General features: G+C 44.4%; 1 protein-coding gene across 1 annotated transcript in view; it reads left to right on the plus strand.

The window, feature by feature from the left end:
* Nucleotides 1–204: 204 nt before the first annotated feature.
* The window catches only part of COL5A2 (collagen type V alpha 2 chain), a 449,814-nt gene continuing 427,887 nt past the window's right edge, over nucleotides 205–22,131 (plus strand). Inside the window, exon 1 of the mRNA XM_077275667.1 lies at nucleotides 205–427. Coding sequence (XP_077131782.1) covers nucleotides 340–427 — 88 coding nt within the window. The 5' untranslated portion in view covers nucleotides 205–339. The remainder of the gene's footprint in view (nucleotides 428–22,131) is intronic.

Consider the following 22,131-nt stretch of genomic DNA (forward strand, 5'->3'; position numbering starts at 1 on the left):
CGTTTAATTAATAATCTCTATGATCACTTTCTTATGTGTAGTATTAAAACAGCAACAAAGAAAGGCTGGAGTAAGAGCGACATTTTGATTTGAGTTGTTGACCATCAATCATACTCTGCTTGGCAGGGACTGGATGACTATAAGCCTGCACAAGCTAAAAGGGGCAGGAAAACTAGGGAAGGCTGCATTCTTCCTATTTAAAGCTGCAACACTTCAAAAAAGGTCTTGTTTGCAGACTTTTGTCTTGAAGCTCACAGGGAAGAAACATATCCTGGTAGCTTAATGGTACTAAGACGATCCTAACAAAAAGCAGAGCCACATGTCTATCAAGCAGACATTATGAATTTATTACAGAAAAGGAATTTGATAACTTTTATACTTGTAATAGGGCACTTTCTCGCTGTTCAAGCTCAAGATGAAGAGAGTGGTAAGTGAAACTGCTCAGGCTGTTAAGGCTTTCTATGATGTTTGATTTTCCGAGCAATGAGAAGACTTTCTGAAGCCTGTGTTTTGGAGCTTTCTTTAACAATAGCTATAGTATTGGTGTATACTGTCCATGATTTTGTGAGTTTCATACTTCTTTGAAGCTTTTGTATTGCCCTTATCATGTAGATAGGCTTTCATCACTGATCAGATAACATTGGCACAGAACTGTTCCTGAAAGTGTTTTTCACTGTTACCTGGCAGAGGGCTGATGAAACTGATGGCTAAGGATGTTCAAGGCAGAGTTACTTGCTGAATTTTCGCTCTAGTCTTCCATCTAGCTAGGGTGGAGTCCTTGCCACTTTGCCATGTCTTTGAGGCTTTTTCTTTGTTGAGAAATAATTCCCTTGTCTATCTTTTGCTCCCTTTTCATATACTGATTTACTCTACAGTGATTTTTTGTCTCATATCAAGAAAATTGTATTATTTGTCCAATAATTTTGCAATGTGAATCTTCTGTTCTGCTTTTTTCCTTCACTTCATTATTATTTAACTTTCACTTGTCATCTGCTGTCTTTTTTTTTGTTGTGTTTGGTTATGTTCCTTTGCTCGACTTTTAAGACAAAGTGACATAGAAGTTTGAGTGTTCCCAGAGGTCTAGTTCTCCCTTAAGGCTATTCCTTAGATTGCTTTCCTTTGGGACTTGCTTAACATAACAAAGACATTTCACCTCAGTCCACACATAGCCATGTTTAGACAATGTCTTTATCACATTATGTTTCCAGATGTGCAGTACCAAACTTGTATGATTTTCAGTTGGGCTGGGAGTAGGAAAGTGTCCAGAGGACTTGCAAATATAGACACACACTCACTGCACACACAACGTACCTACAGACACTCTCGCACACACTTTTGTGTGGCATTAGTTAATAATAGTTGTAACATAACTGAAAACAACTAAGTTCAGTTGGAATTAAATTTAGGAAAATAGCATAAATACAAATAGTAGATTTGGAGTATAGCGAGGTGACGTGAGCTTTAAGAATTTCCTGTGTAAAAATGAGTGCCTGAAATGTTTTTTTTCCCAACATTATTTCAGTTTTCATTTAATTAGATGATCCATCAAGAGCGAGACTGGAAAATCTCTTGAGCAGCTTTCCCATGTACATTCATGCCTACAACAAAAATACCATATGGGGGATGTGGTGCGTAGTGTTACACCTAGGGAGGTAGCCCAGCACTGTAATGATTAGAACAGTTGGCTGGACAGTTACATCATGGGTCATTAATCTTACATTGGACTGTGTCATTAATTGCTTATACTACTTAACTCTTGGTAAGACCTACAGTAAAGACACAGACATGTAGAGTTGGAGAAAATAGCATATAAACATTAAGCACATACCTGAATGAACGACTTACAATGTTAAGCTGATCCATTGCAACAAAGGATTTAATGGTTACCAATATTAGTATTGCAGTTTAGCTGATAAACATATTGTAGCTGTTTGTTACTGTCACCCATTATATCTAGAATAATTTTCCTTTACATTATTTTAATATATAAAAGTATCTATTGTGCATATAAGGTTAGACCTCTGGTGGGGATAAAATATAATTTAACATATGTCTTGTTGGTTAGGATTTCTAAAGTACTCAGTTTGCAGTTTTCAATTTGAAGGCACCTAATGTGCAAGGACAAACTTTTAAACTAGTTCTGGATGGACACAGTGAGTCTATGCAGAGATCAATCTATGAACAGCCAATACCATTTACATACAGGAGGGGGCATCCAGTCTGGGGAATCACAAATTCCAGAAGGAATGGTTTGCTAAACAGATAATAGCGCCTATAATCCCCAAAATGGAAGGACAAAATTGTCTTGCTATGAGTCTGACCCAATGACAGTAGGGGCCCTTGTTTTTTGCAACAAGCAAAAAAGTAGTCTACATTTAGCTGAAAATTTTGCCAAGATACTACCGATTGGTAACATGAATGGACTACCGTGGTCCATCGAGTATATGCAGCAATCTGTTTATAGCCTGACATCAGTGATCTTAAGAGTCATGGCAAGGCGAAAGAATCCAAAGAAGTGAATTACTTTGTTGAGCAGCTGCAACTCCTTTGTTTAAGGACTTTAAACCTAGACCCCACGGTTCTCAACTTTCGAAATGTACATGAATCTTACTGCTTTTTTCAGGCCTTGTCCTGTTGCTTCAAGAATTTTTACATTGTTTTTAGATTATATGTTTTAAATGGTAAAACCTCCCAATTTATGCATCAAATACAAAGATATTACATTTGGAACTGTAAACTCTATAGTCACATACATCATTCATAAGCCACTGTTTTGTTTAAAAAAAATGTAAACCAGAGTCTATTTGGCAATTTTCAGCCATACAGGAAATATCAACTATTATTAGACACTAATCTAAAGGAGGCCTAGGCATCCCTCAGCTCCGACTTCTCAACTTGGCTTGTATCATGCCACCTCAAACCTCCTTCTTTGGTTATTCCTTGAATGCCATCTCTTGACTTTGGACAACTTCCTCTAGATCTCCCAAACTCAAAGAAGACACATTACTATCCCCATTATTTTCCATTCACTTAGATTGTGGGACATAGTGAAGTATGGGTCAGGATTTATCTCCTTTATTGATTTATTGATAATCTGTTTTCCCCTGTGATATGATGATTGTTTCAACATTACAAGCATGGTTCTCATAGGTATAACTAAAGTTCATCACTTTCCTTACACGGAGGGTGTCAAACCGTTCCCAGTTTTGCAGTAACATTATGCCCTTCCCCAATCCAAGATTTTCTGGTATCTTCAACTAAAACACTTTGTTTCATTCTCAATTTATCTGACCCCTAAACTACTTACTTTACTATCATTCAAACATTTATGTCAATTCTCACCTCTCTCCTCAGGTCTTATCTTTTTGCTATATTCAATTTGAGCCACACTCCTTTTTGTATACACCTTATGGAGACAAGGGGGTTGGCGGGTGCCTCGGTCCACTAGCTGAAACCGCATGGACCAGGGATCATCACACCGAACACCCACTCTCCTTTTAATGTGGGCATAACGCTACTCAAACAACACTGGGTGAGGATAAAACAGCGTGGCAATGCTTTATTGAACCACAAAACAGGCAGATAACATGTACAACAGTCTCAGCAAAATACCCAAAGAAAGAAGTGCACATTACAGAATCTCACCCTTCTGCTGACTCGTCAGGATAATGGCAGCTGTTATATCAGAGCTCCCAGGGTCGGCTATCCCCCCTGTGCCACACACACAGAGAGGAGGTAACGACGAGCTTGGGAAGATGACAGTCCATTGAGATACCAGGCCAGTTGACCCAAGGATCACAACCTCACTTCTATGAACATCATCATTGAGCCAGGCGACCGGTGGGTCCAAATCTTGGCTTTCTCCAAACGTATCCATGGTTCAGCGATGGTCAATAGAGCAGATCTGTATTCTTCCAACCAGGACCGAGGTACCCTAGCTTGTTTACTGTAGAATGATAGATCCGTGTCCTCATGATGGGGCCATGATATATTGGCAGCAGTCCTGTAGGGTCCTCTGGATGTTTAGATGTCTTGGTAATATCTCTGGCTGTCTCTCAGAGGCATATCACTTCTTTTTATATTTAACCAGTGTCATTCAAGCCAGCGTCACAGATAAGAGGAAGAATGATGACCACCAAGTTGCCTTTTTTGATTATGTAATTTATTTGCATAGATTTCCCTCCTCTGTTTTAATGATGTACAATAACAAATTGTATTGTGGTACAGTGTTAGCCAGAAAAAAAAAATCGATGTGAATACTTTTCTGCCCAATGATGACAGAAGTATTCTAGGAGTGATACCTTTACTGGCTAACCAGAAAATAATATGTTTGCAAGCTTTCAGAGCACAGTGGCTCCTTCTTCAGGCAAGATTACAAATAGATTAATAAGAAACAAGCACAACATTTAAAGAATACTACAGGAGGACATTTGTTAGAGGGTGGGAAGTGTGATGAGTCCATAGATAAGCCAAGGTAATCAAATTAGGCATTTTCTTACAAATGGAGAGGCAGTGGGAATAATGTTCTTAGTTATCTGGAGTCTGTCTGGTGGAGGTGTGAATTGTATCCATGTAGTGACGAATTAAACATATTCATTAGTTTGTATTCCCAAATTTTCCTTTCCCTGTGGTCCTTAAAATTACCTTTTAGTATTAAGACTTTTAAGTCTGTCATACTGTGTCCAGGTCCAGAGAAATGGTTACCCACAAGTGTGTCCATTTAATTCCTGATTGTGTGTCTGTGTAGATTTATCCTAGCTTGTAGTCTTTGCATAGTTTCCCCAATATAGATACTTCCAGGGCACCACGTACATTGTATGATGTACACCACGTTGGAGGATGTACATGAAAAGGAACCTGTAACCTTATAGTCCTGATTTGTGTTTGGTAAACGGACTATATCTGTTGGTAATATGTGGGTACACGTTTTGCATTTTTTATTGTTACAGGGGAATGTGCCAGTCACTGATGGTGATGAGAGGACACTTCTGACAAGCAGATTCCTTAAGCTAGGGGGCTGTTTATAGGAGAGAAGTGGTAGTTCTGGGAATATCTCTTTCAATTTGTGATCTCTATGGAATATGGGTTGGAGGTCAGCACCAATTGGGGGTCCAGTTCCTGCCTCTGCACAGGGGGAATCTTGGGCCATCTCCACTGCGGTCTCCCATTCTTCTCCTGCCGCAGTGGAGCCTGCTCAGCGGAGACGTCAGTCCCAGCGTCTTGCTCAGTCTGACTCTGTACAAAGGGTTACTGCTGCTTTTCCAGCTTCTGCCTTTGAAGCCAGTGCTGGGCAGCAGCCAGTGCTGGGCAGCAGCGAGCAGATGCTTCTGGGACTAAGTCCTGCTTTTCTCATTCTGAGCATGCCCAGAGTAAGATCGCTCAGTGGAGATCGAGGGTCACATGTTCAGATACTGCAGCTAAATCCATTGGTCCTCCAGGAAGGTCCTGAAGGTGCTCAGGCTCTGTAGCAGCCTCTCATTGGTCCTTCTAGAAAGGTCCTGCACTTGCTGCAGCTATTTAAGGCTCTCATGATCGCACGGCCATGCACTAGTATTGAATCAGTTATATGCATGCGCCAGTGTGATCACATTTATGTGTGTTCAGGGACTCGGCTGAAATAAGCCCCTAGAATGCCGGCACCTCCGGCAAGGAGATTGTGTGCGTGGATTTAGGGCCCCGGCTGAAATAAGCCCCTAGAATACCGGCTCCTCCGGTGAGGAGATTGTATGTTTGTGTTGCCACACACTGCCATCAGCTCGGCAGTTGCTGGATACTCCTGTGAAGTCAACAGGGTTCTGTGTTTCTTAGTTGCCAAGGTCTCAGCTGCTGACTCAGGGCGTCCTCAGACACGGGCTCAAAAGCCACCGAGGGTCAGAGTGAGATCTGGCACAGTGTCTCTTTGAAGTAACAGAGTTCGCTTCTACCGCCATAAAGGGCCGCCATTTGCCAGCAGCAGGTCCTCTCCTGCACAGTGGACCCCGGGTTGCGAACGCACCAAATAAAATCTCTCAAATAACTCCGTGTGTTCCACCAGCCCTAACAGAATACTAGCGCCAGGGTCTGGTTAGTAAATGGCGGACATAGAGCAGTCCTTGTGGTACATCCAGCAGCTGGAGGGTAGGTTGGCAGCTCTCGAGAGCACAACCTCAGCTATGGATGTTACCGCAGTTGCTGTACAGGCTGCTAGCGTGGATGCAGCAACCTTGTCCACTGCCACCCCTGTTCCAACATTATCTCGCCTCCCGCTGCCAGAAAAATTTTCTGAAGATAGTAAATCTTGTAGGGGTTTCTTGAGTCAGTGCTCTATATACCTCGAGCTCCTGGCTGCACGTTTTCCCACAGAGTGGGCAAAGGTGGGATTTATTGTTTCTCTCTTGTCGGACAGGGCACTGGAATGGGCTATGCCGCTGTGGGAGCGTGGCGATCATGTGGTGCAGAGTGCTCCGCTGTTCCTGAGCACTCTAAAACAGGTCTTTTTAGGACCTCGAATCACCCATGACACGGCGCTCCAACTGCTGGCATTGACTCAGGGTTCGTCCTTGGTCAGCCATTTTGCCGTCCACTTCCGTACCCTAGCATCTGAGCTGGAGTGGTTGGATAAAGCCCTTATCCCCATATTTTGGAGGGGACTGGCTGACCACATGAAGGACGCTCTGGCCACTAGGGAGATTCCCGCCACACTGGAGGAGTTAATAGCTGTCTCCACTCGTATTGACCTCCGTTTTAACGAGCGGAGGTTAGAGCGAGCCCAGTGTAGGCAGAGGTTTCGGCTGGCTTCCACCTTCGACAAACCTCTGGAATCTCCGATCCTGGTCCCTGAGTCACATGAGGCCATGGAAGTATCACGAGCGGGATCTAAGTCCCGGACCGCTTGTGCACTCGAGGTCTGTCATGTTTGCCAGCAGTCAGGACATCTTGCCACCAGATGTTCCCAGCGGTCGAGGAAACGTCAGTGTCTCGTGGTAGTAGGTGGAGGTACACTAGACACGGCGACGTTTGCCTCCAAATTGTCCTTTAAGGGGACAATTACTATTGGCTCATCCACCCACTCGATAGAGCTCTGCGTGGATTCTGGGGTGGAGGGCAATTTTATGTCTTCTGCCTTCGTCCAACGTCACGCAATACACCTGGTAATGCTAGCTCAACCAGTAACGGTACAAGATTATATCTCTGCTCGTCATTCCTGAGGGAATTGATGAGGTCCTGTTGGGGATACCTTGGCTACGGTACCACTCTCCTCATATTGAGTGGTCCTCAGGCAGAATTCTGGGATGGGGTGAATCTTGTGGGGGTAGGTGTCAGAGGGAATGCGTTCAGGTTGCTACTACTGAGGTACCCGCAGATCTATCCCCTCTCCCCAAGCAATATTGGCCCTATGCGGATGTGTTCTCCAAAAAGGCGGCAGAGACCCTTCCGCCCCACCGCCCCTATGACTGTCCTATTGATCTCTTGCCTGGTGCTGAGCCTCCCTGGGGTCGAGTCTATCCGTTATCTCTCCCGGAGACGGAGGCAATGTCTCAGTACATTCAAGAGAATCTGGCAAGAGGGTTCATCAGGAAGTCAGTGTCACCTGCAGGGGCTGGGTTCTTCTTCGTACAGAAGAAGAACGGGGAACTATGTCCATGCATAGATTACAGGGGTCTTAACGCCATCACCGTTAAGAATAAGTATCCTTTGCCCCTGATATCAGAGCTCTTTGATAGGCTTCGGGGAGCAAGGGTATTCACTAAATTAGATCTGCGGGGTGCTTACAACCTGATTCGCATCCGTGATGAGGACGAATGGAAGACAGCTTTTAACACCAGGAATGGGCACTATGAATATCTGGTGATGCCCTTCGGGCTCTGTAATGCCCCAGCTGTTTTCCAAGACTTTGTTAATGATATCTTCCGGGATATGCTCTCCACCTCGGTCATAGTCTTATCTGGATGATATTCTCATCTACTCTCCAGATATTGACTCCCACCGGAGAGATGTTAGCAGATTCTTCGACCTCTTACGGGCAAATTCCCTCTATGCAAAGTTGGAGAAGTGTATGTTTGAGCAGGAGTCTTTACCTTTCCTGGGCTATATCATCTCTGCCCAGGGGTTGGCTATGGATCCTGCCAAACTACAGGCTGTGATGGACTGGCAAGAACCCCATTCTCTTAAAGCGGTGCAGCGCTTTATGGGGTTCATTAATTACTATCGCCAGTTAATTCCCCACTTTGTTAGCTCCCTTGGTAGCCCTCACCAAGAAGGGAGCAAATCTCAAATTGTGGTCTGAAGAGGTCTCCAAGGCCTTCTCTTCTATAAAGGTACCGTCACACTCAGCGACGCTGCGGCGATATAGACAACGAGCCTACCTAAACTAGATTGCTGGAGCGTCGCTGTTTAGGTCACTGTAGAGACGTCAAACACAGCAACTCCAGAGAGATGCAGGAGCGATCCAGTGATGTAACGGTGACTCACTTCTCGTTCTCGCTGGTTGTTAGCTCCATTACATCCATTGTTATCGTCATTGCTTTTGATGTCAAACATGACGATACACACCGACCTGGCGACGAAATAAAGTTCTGGACTTCTAGCTCTGACCAGCGATGGCACAGCGGGATCCAGATCGCTGCTGCGTGTCAAACACAACGAGATCGCTATCCAGGACGCTGCAATGTCACGGATTGTTGTCGTTCTCGTTGCAAAGTTGCTGAGTGTGATGGTACCTTAAGTCACATTTTGCTAGCGCTCCCATCCTACATCGCCCCGATGTAGATAAGCCATTTATCATGGAGGTGGATGCCTCATCCGTTGGTGCTGGAGCAGTCCTTTTCCAAAAGGATGCTCAAGGTCGGAAGCATCCTTGCTTCTTTTTCTCCAAGACCTTCACACCGGCGGAGAGGAATTATTCCATCGGGGACAGGGAGTTGGTAGCCATGAAGTTGGCTTTCTCTGAGTGGAGACATCGCTCACTTTCCCTTTCAAGTATTCACAGACCACAATAATTTCGTTTATTTACAGACCTCCCAGCGGCTAAATTCTCGCCAGGCCAGATGGTCCTTGTTCTTCTCTCGGTTTCATTTCACCCTCCATTTTCTTTCCGTGGAGAGGAACATTTGTGCCGACGCTCTTTCTTGCTCCGTTGTGTCATCTGTGGAGGAGGAAGAGGAGCCTCAGCTTATTGTCCCCACTGAGAGCCTGAGAACTGTGGCCCTGATTTCGCTAGAGTCTGTGCCTCCGGGCAAGACTTTTGTACCATCCAGTTTGTGTCCGGAGGTTCTCTCTTGGGCTCACTCGTCTAGGGTGGGTGGACATTTTGGGACCAAAAGGACATCTGAGTTACTGGCGAGGACATATTGGTGGCCTCATGTGGTCCGTGATGTCGCAGACTATGTTCGGGCATGTGTCTTCTGCGCCAAGAACAAGTCTCCTCATCAACGGCCAGCTGGGTTGCTTCACCCTCTGCCGGTGGCAGATAGGCCCTGGGAGATGGTCGGGATGGATTTTGTTGTGGGCTTACCCAAGTCTCGTAGCTGCACCATTATTTGGGTGATCACCGACCATTTTTCCAAAATGGTGCAATTGGTGCCTCTTCCATGGCTACCTTCTGCACGGGCTCTGGCGGCGTTGTTTATCAAACACATATTTCACCTACACGGTATGCCGGACAAAATTGTCAGTGACCGGGGTCCCAAGTTTGCGTCTCGATTCTGGAGAGAGCTTTGTCATCTACTCAGCATTGAGTTGAATCTCTCCTCAGCATATCATCCCGAGACGAATGGGTTGGTAGAGAGGGCCAACCAGACCCTGGTCACATATCTGCGACATTTTGTCTCTGCCAGGCAGGATGACTGGGCATCATTGCTACTGTGGGCGGAGTTTGCGCTTAACAACGCTGTAGGCGACTCCACCGGTCAAACTCCTTTCCTCCTTAATTACGGCCAGCATCCGTGGGTTCCTGTGCCTATGCCCGTGTCTTCTGCTGACTTCAGGGTGGCAGACTGGATAGTGGAGGCACGGGACATTTGGGACCGCACTCAGGATGCCATCCAGGCCTACAAGGAGAGAATGAGGTCCTCCGCCGATGCACATCGGCGCCCTGCTCTGACCTTTGCTCCTGGCGACTTAGTGTGGCTCTCGGCCCGTAACATCAGGCTGTGTGTTGAGTCTACTAAGTTTGCACCTCGCTACTTGGGTCCTTTCAAGGTCCTCGAACAGGTTAACCCAGTGGTCTACCATCTGGCCCTTCCTCCACGCCTAGGTATCACCGACACCTTTCATGTGTCCCTCCTTAAGCCCGTATACATGTCCCGGTTTTCTGAGTCATCTGCCGGGACATCGGGCTCGTCTACCGGCGATTACGAGGTGAACGCTATTTTGGGGTGCAAGGTGGTACATGGCAAAACATTTTATTTGGTGGACTGGAAGGGTTATGGTCCTGAGGACAGGTCCTGGGAGCCTGTTGAGCACATTCGGGCTCCGCAGCTCATTGCTGCCTTTGAGAGTAGCGAGGCCCAGGGAGGGGGGCCCTAGGGGGGGTTATGTTAGGGGTCGAGTTCCTTGCCTCTGCACAGGGGGAATCTCAGGCCATCTCCGCTGCGGTCTCCCATTCTTCTCCTGCCGCAGTGGAGCCTGCTCAACGGAGACGTCAGTCTCAGCATCTCGCTCAGTCTGACTGTACAAAGGGTTACTGCTGCTTTTCCAGCTTCTGCCATTGAAGCCAGTGCTGGGCAGCGGCGAGCACACGCTTCTGGGACTAAATCCTGCTTTTCTCATTCTGAGCATGCCCAGAGTAAGATCACTCAGTGGAGATCGAGGGTAACATGTTCAGATACTGCAGCTAAATCCATTGGTCCTCCAGGAAGGTCCTGAAGGTGCTCAGGCTCTGTAGCAGCCTCTCATTGGTCCTTCTAGGAAGGTCCTATACTTGCTGCAGCTATTTAAGGCTCTCATGACCGCACGGCCATGCACTAGTATTGAATCAGTTATGTGCATGCGCCAATGTGGTCACATTTATGTGTGTTCAGGGACTTGGCTGAAATAAACCCCTAGAATGCCAGCACCTCCGGCGAGGAGATTGTATGTTTGTGTTGCCACACACTGCCATCAGCTCGGCAGTTGCTGGATACTCCTGTGAAGTCAACAGGGTTCTGTGTTTCTTAGTTGCCAAGGTCTCAGCTGCTGACTCAGGGCGTCCTCATTCGCGGGCTCAAAAGCCACCGAGGGTCAGAGTGAGATCTGGCACAGCGTCTCTGTGAAGTAACAGAGTTCGCTTCTACCTCCATAAAGGGCCGCCATTTGCCAGCAGCAGGTCCTCTCCTGCATGGTGGACCCCAGGCTGGGAACGCACCAAATAAAATCTCTCAAATAACTCCGTGCGTTCCGCCAGCCCTAACAGTATGTGACCACAAGAGGTACCCTGTTGTTATCCTCTCTCAGTTTGTAATCCAGGAGGCTGTGTCTTGGGATCCTTGTGCCCTGTGGATCTGTTCATCTATTACCAGTGGATGGTAGCCTTGTTGTAGAAATGTATTCCTCAGTGATCGCAGCTGTAGTTCCCTGTCTTTGCTGTCTGAACAGATCCGAATATATGTCAGAGCTTGACTGTAGATGATGGATTTTTTTGTGTGTCTTGGATGAAAGCTGTTCCATCTAAGATAAGCCGGACATCCTGTGGGCTTGTGGTAAATAGATGTCTGTATGGCATTGTCCTTGATGTGTATGGTCATGTCCAGAAAATGTATTTGAGTCTTTGAAACATTGAGGGTGAGCTTGATGGTTGGGTGGAACTTGTTGAAGTTATTGTGGAAGGTGAGTAGATCATCTTTTGAGCCTGTCCATATTATTAGCAGATCATCAATGTAGCGGAAGTATGCAAAAGGTTTAACAGAACAAGATGACAGAAATTCTTTTTCTAGTTTCGCCATAAATAAATTAGCATATTGTGGGGACATTTTACTTCCCATGGCGCTGCCCATACACTGTTGGTATAAATTGTTCCCAAAAGAAAAATAATTGTGATGGAGCACAAACCTGATAAATTGCAGTGTTGGTTCTGTGGCTAGATTGCTCGTTTGTTCTTTTGTTTTAAGAATCAACAAACTATGTGGGCTACCCAATGCATAATTAGCATATCACTAGTCATTCAGGATAAGAGCATACTATGTTATATCACATATCAGCTTACAAGTCAATATTACACACTTAGACAAACAAAAGTCTGTTTTCTTGACCAGGCAGAAAGAAATGCTTAAATTCAAAAGCCAATATACATATAACAGTCTATTCTTCTTGGTTTGCTAAAAATAGTTGTCTGGTTAATTAAGATACAATGCTGTGTCTCCACACACCTCACTTACATTTCCAAGTAGGAATCAGATTTAGAATTCATTCTAAATGAAAATCAGTAGTTCCAGATCTGCACCTTCTCTGCAAGAGGCATTCTAAATACTTTAATGATTGAAACCAATTTCAAGATCATAGCTGTAAATTACATCAACTTAAATTGCCCATGCAGTCCCTGGGTATGCCTCAAATTGCTTTAGGAGTTGCCTTACTGCAGATTATATGCTCCAAACTGGTGGAAATACCAGAAGGTCAAAAGATTATGAATTAGAACCCATTCATAGATCTACTCTATAACTGGATAAAACATTAAAAAAAAATCCTTATGGGGCCTTCTTCAATAAACAAATTGCAGATGTGCCTAAGCTTTCGCAAAATATCCTAGGTTTTCCCCATGGTTAAGCACACAATTACTCATTGCTCATGATTGGAAAAACAATTCTCATCCATTTGCAGAGGTCAATAGACATGTATCTTGGTCTATGATAATTGACATACTTCTCTCCATTCTTGTAAACTGGCAGAATACATTTCAGCATATAAGACCATGTTGGATCTAATACAGTATATTTAATTATCTGCTTAACCCTAGAATGCGTGATGTCACAAATCTACACTTTTTAAGTTACTCATCATCCTCAACTGTCTTATGTAGTGGATCTCATACTCTCACCTTCCATTTTCCCTTCACTAGTTATGGCCTATCTTTCATTCTTTGTTCTATGCTAATAACATCAATGCTACCTTCTTCAAACCAAAGTTTCCATAGGAGTTTTATTGCTATGGGGTGTCTGGTGCCATGTCATCTTGAATTGCCTATTTTTGCTTTTATACTGATATTTTACTTGTATTGTTTTCAATTGTCCTGTTCTGTTTTGTATTACCTTTATCTTCATAAAATATAAGAAAAACTATTGTTAATACAAAAAGAAAAAAACAGGAAAGTACTGTAGAGTATGTCATCCGACACTTAAAAAAAAAGACAGCCCAAATGCTGTAACATTTCAGAGAAAACACAGTTGAAAGCATGGCTGGGAATGCATTAACTAGTAAAGTTTGCTATTAGTCTAGCTAGGCAGGCAGAGAATGACGGCAGGGCAACATGACTCTTGGGCTAGACAACTTGTCCCCAGACAGGCTTTCAACTATGTTTTTCTCTAAAATGCTGCATTGTTGCAGGGTAAAACATAGATGTTTATTGCTTTATGGCGAAGCAAGACAGTTTCTGCTATGAGGTGAAAATGAGGTAATAAAAATTTCTACTTGAGATTCTCACCTAAAAACGTAACCTTGGTAACACCACAGGTCAGGATGTATGGAGCGGGTTCCTCAGCTGAGGAACTGAGCCTTCTCCACAAAAGGCCGATGCAAGTTATGACACATAGCCAGCATCCCTTTTTAAACAGCAGCTGCCAGAGCTTCCATAAATGGAAAATTAAAAACATTATGGATCTTGGAAAAATGGAGATACAAAACAAATGTTATTTTTACAAACTTCTATTGTAACAAGAAAATATTTAAAGGGTTGATCCCACCCCAAAAAAGGGGGACAACTTGCTAATTGCTGGGGTTCCTACTACTGGGACACTCAACAATTCTGAGATTGGGCCTTTGGAATACCAAGAATGGGGCTCTGTAGCCCTGTCCTGAATGGGGAAGAGGTGCGCTTGCTCCACTTATTGTCTATGGTACTGCCGTTTGCACCATTTGACTATTTTCCGCATTATTCAAAATAAGCCTGCAGAGCCCTGTTCATGTGGTTCTAAAGCCCCAATCTCTGGATCAATGAGGTTACCATGGCTGGGGTCCTAGTGATCAGCAAGTTATTCCTTATCCTATCGAAAAGGGATAACTTGATTTTTTGGGAACAGCTCTTTAATATGAATACACTATTCACATGATTTGTGGAATTATCTAACGTTTACTTATTACCGATATCAGAAGTCAGCATGTTGAAAGATGATTAGAATTAGTTAACAGGACAGGAATCTGGTTCTGTTCTCTTAGTTGTATAATTCCAGACATTTCATGGGGTTAAATATGCTGCTTCTGATGGAGATTGTTGTAACATGTAATGCTGGCCAGAGGTTACAAACTTTACATTCAACACATAAAAAAGCTGGCTTCCTGTCTGATGACATAATAGGTTTATGAGTGTCTTAGCAACAAAGTTGGATTAGAGTTCTCTTGGAAAACACATGACTTCGGAATGTGTGACTATAGGCCCTTATGATAATTCAATAACCCAATCCCATTTTAAACTCCTTATCAAATAAATAAAAAACACACCATACCAGACTTTCGACTAACCTCTGCACTAATCCGTACCTCCCACTCCCGACTCCAAGACTTCTCCCGTGCTGCGCCAATCCTCTGGAATGCTCTACCCCAAGATATTAGGACCATCCACAACTTGCATAGTTTTAGGCGCTCGCTCAAAACACATTTGTTCAGAGCGGCCTATCATGTTCCCTAATCAAAGTCATTTTATGTTTGTGTGTGTTGCCCATTCACTATCTCCATCTACCCCCCACCCCCTGAAGATGGCTGGACCATCATTGTAAATACATCATTGTAAATACACACCTGTACTTTGTATCTCCCCACCTCATTGTAGATTGTAAGCTCTAACGAGCAGGGTCATCTTATTTTGTCTTATTTTGCTTTATTACTGTATTGTTAACGTTGTTACCTATGACTGTTGTGTTTGAAACTGTTAAACTGTAAAGCGCTGCGGAATATGTTGGCGCTATATAAATAAAGATTATTATTATTATTACTGCGTGACATTGGATGTAAAGGCTACAGCAGCCTTGTTTACTCAATAAACAACAATTAAAACAATAGCAAATAATCAGCAAAAGGAGGAGGGGAATTTAAGGTTCAACACCATTTCCATGAGCTGCAACAACAGGTACTCCATATCACCCCCAGCCACACTACACCAGCTCGGGGGTACCCAGCTACTTGTTGCTGATACCAAGTTGTCCTGCCCAGTAGGGACCCACTTCCAATTTTGTAAGAACCTTGCAAACATAGGGATTCATCCATCCCTGCACTGGATTCCTCCAGTCCTTCAGTGCAACCAATCACTTTCAAACCCCCCTCCTTTTACGCCACAGCGAGCAAGCATGTCCCCTTATGCATGCAAGACCACCACTCCAACACCACCTTTTGTATTCTGTCCATCAACCAAAAGGGCCCACATATCAATCCCAACTATATCGCCATCTGACCTAAGGATTTCCCGATGCCATACCACTATCCCGCTGTTCCTTGCAATGAAGTGGGACACCTCCCTATTAACATTACTGCAGGCCTTGTTAATCCTCTCTACTGATCTTGCATGTTTCAAAGCCAGGCATGTGACAATATCTGATCAGACAAACCCGGGTAAGATGACAAGAGCCTGAGGCAATCATATTTAATGCCCCGGATCAATTCACGTGACGCCATGGCACCCAAATCACTCCCACCCACTTGGAGCAACAAAGCATCCAGGGACCTATCCAAAGTAATGTGGAAATGCAATTCCGACATTACCCTGTTTCATTGCAAACCTCTGATTCTGATCCACCGTACCAAAGCCACTTCCTTTGATAGGCCCAATTAGCAGCACTTCAAACTCTCTGGGTGAACAATGAGTACACGAAAACTGGACTCAACGTCAGTTTTAGTCATAACAACTTCCGTTCCAAATCTGCGGAACCATTCAACAGCCTTATTAAAGGAAACAAAGGAAACTGAAACTAACTCAGGGTCAATATTGTCATTAATTGAACTGCCGTGTGGATATGACAAGTACTGTATTAACATGAACTTGTTATGCTCCTTTTTGGGCACCACTAATGGGGAGACAGGCAAGTAAAGCAAAGGGGGTCTAAGAACGGACCCACCATATGACTAAGAATGACCTCCTTATCCAACTTGTGAAATGTAATGTCTATTGTCTGTACAAGTCCCCTCTATCATTTGTAAAGCGCTGCGAAATATGTTGGCGCTATATAAATAAAATTATTATTATTATTATTATTATTATTATTAACTTGTCCTTAACAATTGTCAGATGGATAAGACCAGAACGCAAATTGTTATGCCGCATAACACAAGGTTCAATGGACGACGGGATCTTAAAACCAAAACTAAAGCCATCAATTAACCCACAAAGCTCTCCACAGTTCTGCACCACCTTATATATCCTCTCTCATCTCTGTCTATCGCCCTACACATGCCCCATGTTCTACAAATGTTAAGGTACCGTCACACTCAGCGATGCTGCAGCGATATAGACAACGAGCCGATCGCTGCAGCGTCGCTGTTTAGGTCGCTGGGGAGCTGTCACACAGACAGCTCTCTCCAGCGACCAACGATCAGGGGAACGACTTTGGCATCGTTGAAACTGTCTTCAACGATGCCGAAGTCCCCCTGCAGCACCCGGGTAACCAGGGTAAATATCGGGTTACTAAGCACAGGGCCGCGCTTAGTAACCCGATATTTACCCTGGTTACCATTTTAAGAGTAAAGAAAAACACTACATACTCACCTTCTGATGTCTGTCACGTCCCCCGGCGTCCACAGGGTTACGCGCTGCTGCCGAGAGCTTCCTGCACTGACTGTGAGCACCGGCAGCAGAGCACAGCGGTGATGTCACCGCTGTGCTCTGCTTTACTGCCGGCGCTGACACATTCAGTGCAGGAAGTTCTCGGCAGCAGCGCATAACCCTGTGGACGCCGGGGGACGTGACAGACATCAGAAGGTGAGTATGTAGTGTTTTTTTTTACTTTTACAATGGTAACCAGGGTAAATATTGGGTTACTAAGCGCGGCCCTGCACTTAGTAACCCGATGTTTACCCTGGTTACAAGTGAACACATCGCTGTATCGGCGTCACACATGCCGATACAGCGATGACAGCGGGTGATCAAGCGACAAAATAAAGTTTTGGACCTCTAGCTCCGACCAGCGATATCACAGCGGGATCCAGATCGATGCTGAGTGTCAAACACAACGAGATCGCTATCCAGGACGCTGCAACGTCACGGATCGTCGTCGTTCTCGCTGCAAAGTCGCTTAGTGTGAAGGTACCTTAAGACTAACATCCCCCGTTATCCGAACCTCGCACCTCCGTCTCCAAGACTTCTCTCATGCTGCGCCAGCTCTCTGGAATGCACTTCCCCAGACGATCAGACTGATACCTAGCCCCAACCTATTCAAGCGCGCTTTGAAAACCCATCTCTTCAAACAAGCCTACCACATCAACTACTCAGTAAACTAACTTTGCCCTGTTCCCTCCTTCCAAATATTATTTTGAATCTGCACCCTACTATTCATCTGTCTCCACACCCTCCATGCACATGATAACTGCACTTGATACTTGACTATTGCACTTAAACACACGGGCTGATGACCGGATCATGCAGCTTTATATGAAAATCCCTATTTATAATAATTGCCAGACCTGAAATAACAAGCACTTTTCACCTATTGTGTCCCCCCCATTTCCTAGTAGATTGTAAGCTTGCGAGCAGGGACCTCACCCTAATGTCACTGTTTAAATTGTCTTAACTTGTACTCAATTTATTGTCTGTACATGTCACCGCTTAATTGTAAAGTGCTGAGGAATATGTTTGCGCTATATAAATAAAAATTATTATTATTATTATTTATTATTAACAAGGCTGCTGCCTCCCTATCCAGATAACTGTTTAGAAATCCAATCTATTTTCACTGGCGTCATCCATTTTTGCCAAAAATTTGCCTGACTTTCCTTTTTCCTTTTTGAGGCATTTAGAGTGAATGTGGGATCATCCACAACTGGAGTACTCATACGTGTACTTACAAGATGAGCTGAAACGACATTCCCGCTAGTTACTGTACATTTCCATCACAAGCTCTTTTAGAGAACTGCTGAGGATGCTGTCGCATTGGCTGCACTGCCGCCACTTCCAGGGAAGGACTGCGAGGATGACCTACATGCTGCCATTAAGTTCATCCACAAAAAAAAATATCTGTATGATCCCACTGTAAACTCAGACAGACCGCTTTTCTTTGCCTATACTGCTAGTCATAGCGAAGCCAGGCTTTCCCACCATAAATACAGTTAGCTTCGCCAATCGAATCTAAATAGCCGAAAAAGACAAAAAGAACAATTTTCAGGGGTCTCCTCACCAATTTCGCTAGCTAATGTGTTAAAAGCCGATAACAAATTCTGGAAAGTACGAGGAATAAGGCAATAGCGCCTACGTTTCCCTTCATCCTTCTTGCTTTCATCAGGTTTTACCCTATCTAAATAAAACTTTTCACGTGGCAATAGAGGAAAAATATCCACATATTTATCTTTCCATATTTTCTCCCTGACCTCTTGCTTTAAATGCGAGCCCAGAGGGCCATCAAAACACACATAGATTTCACCTTCAACCCTGTCATCCAAACGTATCACATCTACCACAGCACCTGAGGCTGCCAGCACATTAAGGGTATGTGTCCACGTTCAGGAAACGCTGCGTTTCTGATGCAGCGTTGAGCAGCATGCATAAAAAACGGAGCGTCCAGATGTTACAGCATAGTGGAGGGGATTTCATGAAATCCTGTCTCCACTATGCAGTAAAAGGCGCATGTGGCACCCCTGAGAAAACTCACATGCGGCGCGTCTTTTAAGAACGCAGCATGTCCTTACATTGCAGAAAAAACTCAAGGACAACGCAGGTGACCTGCCAGTGACCTCAGGTGCAGATTTGGTCAGGATTTTACCTGCATAAAATCCTGACCAAATCCTGAAGCAATTCTGAACGTGGACACATACCCTAAGGGTATGTGTCCACGTTCAGGATTGCATCAGGATTTGGTCAGGATTTTACGTCAGTATTTGTAAGCCAAAACCAGGAGTGGGTGATAAATGCAGAAGTGGTGATGAGTTTCTATTATACTTTTCCTCTAATTGTTCCACTCCTGGTTTTGGCTTACAAATACCGATGGAAAATTCTGATGCAATCCTGAACGTGGACACATACCCTTACTGATCCTCCAACTGCACCCACAGCACCTTATGCAGCCAGCACTACTGATCTGCTAACTGCACCCTGAAGTTCCTCAACTATGCAGGAACTGCTCCACTAACTGTGACTTGATCAACCTTGGTATCCACTAAGGGTATGTCTCCACGTTCAGGATTGCATCAGGATTTGGTCAGGATTTTCCATCAGTATTTGTAAGCCAAAACCAGGAGTGGAACAATCAGAGGAAAAGTATAATAGAAGCATATGCACCACTTCTGCATTTATCACCCACTCCTGGTTTTGGCTTACAAATACTGATGGAAAATCCTGACCAAATCCTGATGCAGTCCTGAACGTGGAGACATACCCTAAGGGTATGTGTCCACGTTCAGTTTTGCTTCAGGCTTTGGTCAGGATTTTATGCAAGTAAAATCCTGACCAAAAATGCACCTGAGGTCACTGGCAGGTCACCTGCGGTGTTCCTGCGTGTTTTGCTCATTGTAGCAACATGCTGCGTTCTTAAAAAACGCACCGCATGTGCGTTTTCGCGGGAAAAACGCATGCGTTTTTTCCTGCACAGTGGAGACAGGATTTCATTAAATCCCCTCCACTATGCTGTAACATCTGGACACTGCGTTTTTGACGCTGCGGCAAAAACGCAGCATTTCCTGAACGTGGACACATACCCTAACCCGGTTGTCATGGCACTACTCTGCCAGACCCCACTAGATTCCACCCCCAGAGCCAGCTAACCCTCGGCCATACTAGAAAATTACGACACCAAGTCATCAGTTCTCATGCAATCACCAAACTAGTATTCACTATACCCCTGCTCACATCCCTGTCATTCAAAACCGCATCTGACACATTCACTTGAGGTGCATGCAAACCACATCACTCACCAGGCTGACTATGAGGGAGCCTTGGAATAACCGCTGCATGTCCTCTGCGACAATCACCATCTCTTGCTTTGCTGCCAGACGAGATCTGGTAATCTTCTTCAGAGACAGAATCAGGCTCAGGGATATCGCTAAGTAAACCTGGTGTGTTCACCCGATGTTAGACCTGGACCTCCTGTCAGGAACATGGTGCTGTCTGGGAGGAGGTGAGACTTTTGCTGCATGCCTGCAGCCAGCATCCCTGGCAGCAGGGTCGGACTGGGGTGTCTGGGGCCCACCAGGGGAATGGACTCTAGGGACCCACCTTACAGCTATATGCAAACATCTGTCAGTCGTAATCTCCGTAATCTGTAAAACACAGGCGGCTCCTGCACATCTACTGTGCGCCCCCATAACTGGGATGTATAATTACAGTAGTTTACACTAATGGGGTTCTTTGGTTAAAACAAGTTATCACCGATCCATGGGCTCCACAGGATAGATGATCGCTTAGGTTCGACTACTAGAAACTACACCGATTGGAAGAATGAGGACATTTTATCATTGATAGGACACTTATCCCCATTTTAAAATGGAGCGGCAGGTGGGATATCTGACTGCAGCTCCATTCATTCTCTTTGGGGCTTCTATAAAAAAAACAAGAGCAGCTACTGAGGGAATGAATGGATCAGTGATCAAGTCGGACATGCCACTCCAGTCTAATGGGGATAAAAAGTTCCACATTTTGCTGAATGGGTCCAAGTAGTCAGACCCCCACCAGTCAATACGTTATCACTTTTCCTGTGGAGGGGTGATTACATTTTTCCACAGAAAACCACTGTAAATGCATCTCCGCTGCGGTGTACAAAGTATTTAATCTCTAATGGAAATAAAGAATCTTCAACAAATTAATATCAGAGAGAACAAATGACCGCCATACACAACACAATCCACTATACCAAGACCAGTAATACCCTATACAGAGAAGAAATACCAAAACACCATGACCAGACCACAGTGACCGAAAAATAATACATACAAGCGACAAATACTGCCACACCATGACCAGACCACATATTACCACTAGGGTTGAGCGAAACAGATCGGCCAATGTCAAAAGTCGCCGACTTTTGGGAAAGTCGTGTTTCGTGAAACTCGACCCGATCTCACTGTGGGATCGGGTCGGCCGTCGGCGATCTTCGCTCCAAAGTCGGGTTTCGAGATATATATATATATATTATATATATATATATATATATATATATATATATATATATGTGTCATGGAGACACACATATATATATATATATTTATATTTACTTCAGCGCGATATATGTGAAAAGCCGGTAATTCAATTGCCGGCTTTTCATTTCTCCTGCCTAAACCCGACATGATATGAGACATGGTTTACATACAGTAAACCATCTCATATCCCTTTTTTTTTGCATATTCCACACTACTAATGTTAGTAGTGTGTATGTGCAAAATTTCTGCGCTGTAGCTTGTAAAATAAAGGGTTAAATCGCGGAAAAAATTGGCGTGGGCTCCCGCGCAATTTTCTCCGCCAGAGTGGTAAAGCCAGTGGCTGAGGGCAGATATTAATAGCCTAGAGAGGGTCCATGGTTATTTGCCCCCCCTGGCTACAAACATCTGCCCCCAGCCACCCCAGAAAAGGCACATCTGGAAGATGCGCCTATTCTGGCACTTGGCCTCTCTCTTCCCACTCCCGTGTAGCGGTGGGATATGGGGGTAATGAAGGGTTAATGTCACCTTGCTATAGTAAGGTGACATTAAGCCAGATTAATAATGGAGAGGCGTCAATTATGACACCTATCCATTATTAATCCAATTGTATGAAATGGTTAAAAAAAACACACACACACAATATTGCAAAGTATTTTAATGAAATAAAGACACAGGTTGTTGTAATATTTTATTATA

The sequence above is a fragment of the Ranitomeya variabilis genome, chromosome 7, assembly GCF_051348905.1.
Source record: "Ranitomeya variabilis isolate aRanVar5 chromosome 7, aRanVar5.hap1, whole genome shotgun sequence".
Taxonomy (NCBI): Eukaryota; Metazoa; Chordata; class Amphibia; order Anura; family Dendrobatidae; genus Ranitomeya; species Ranitomeya variabilis.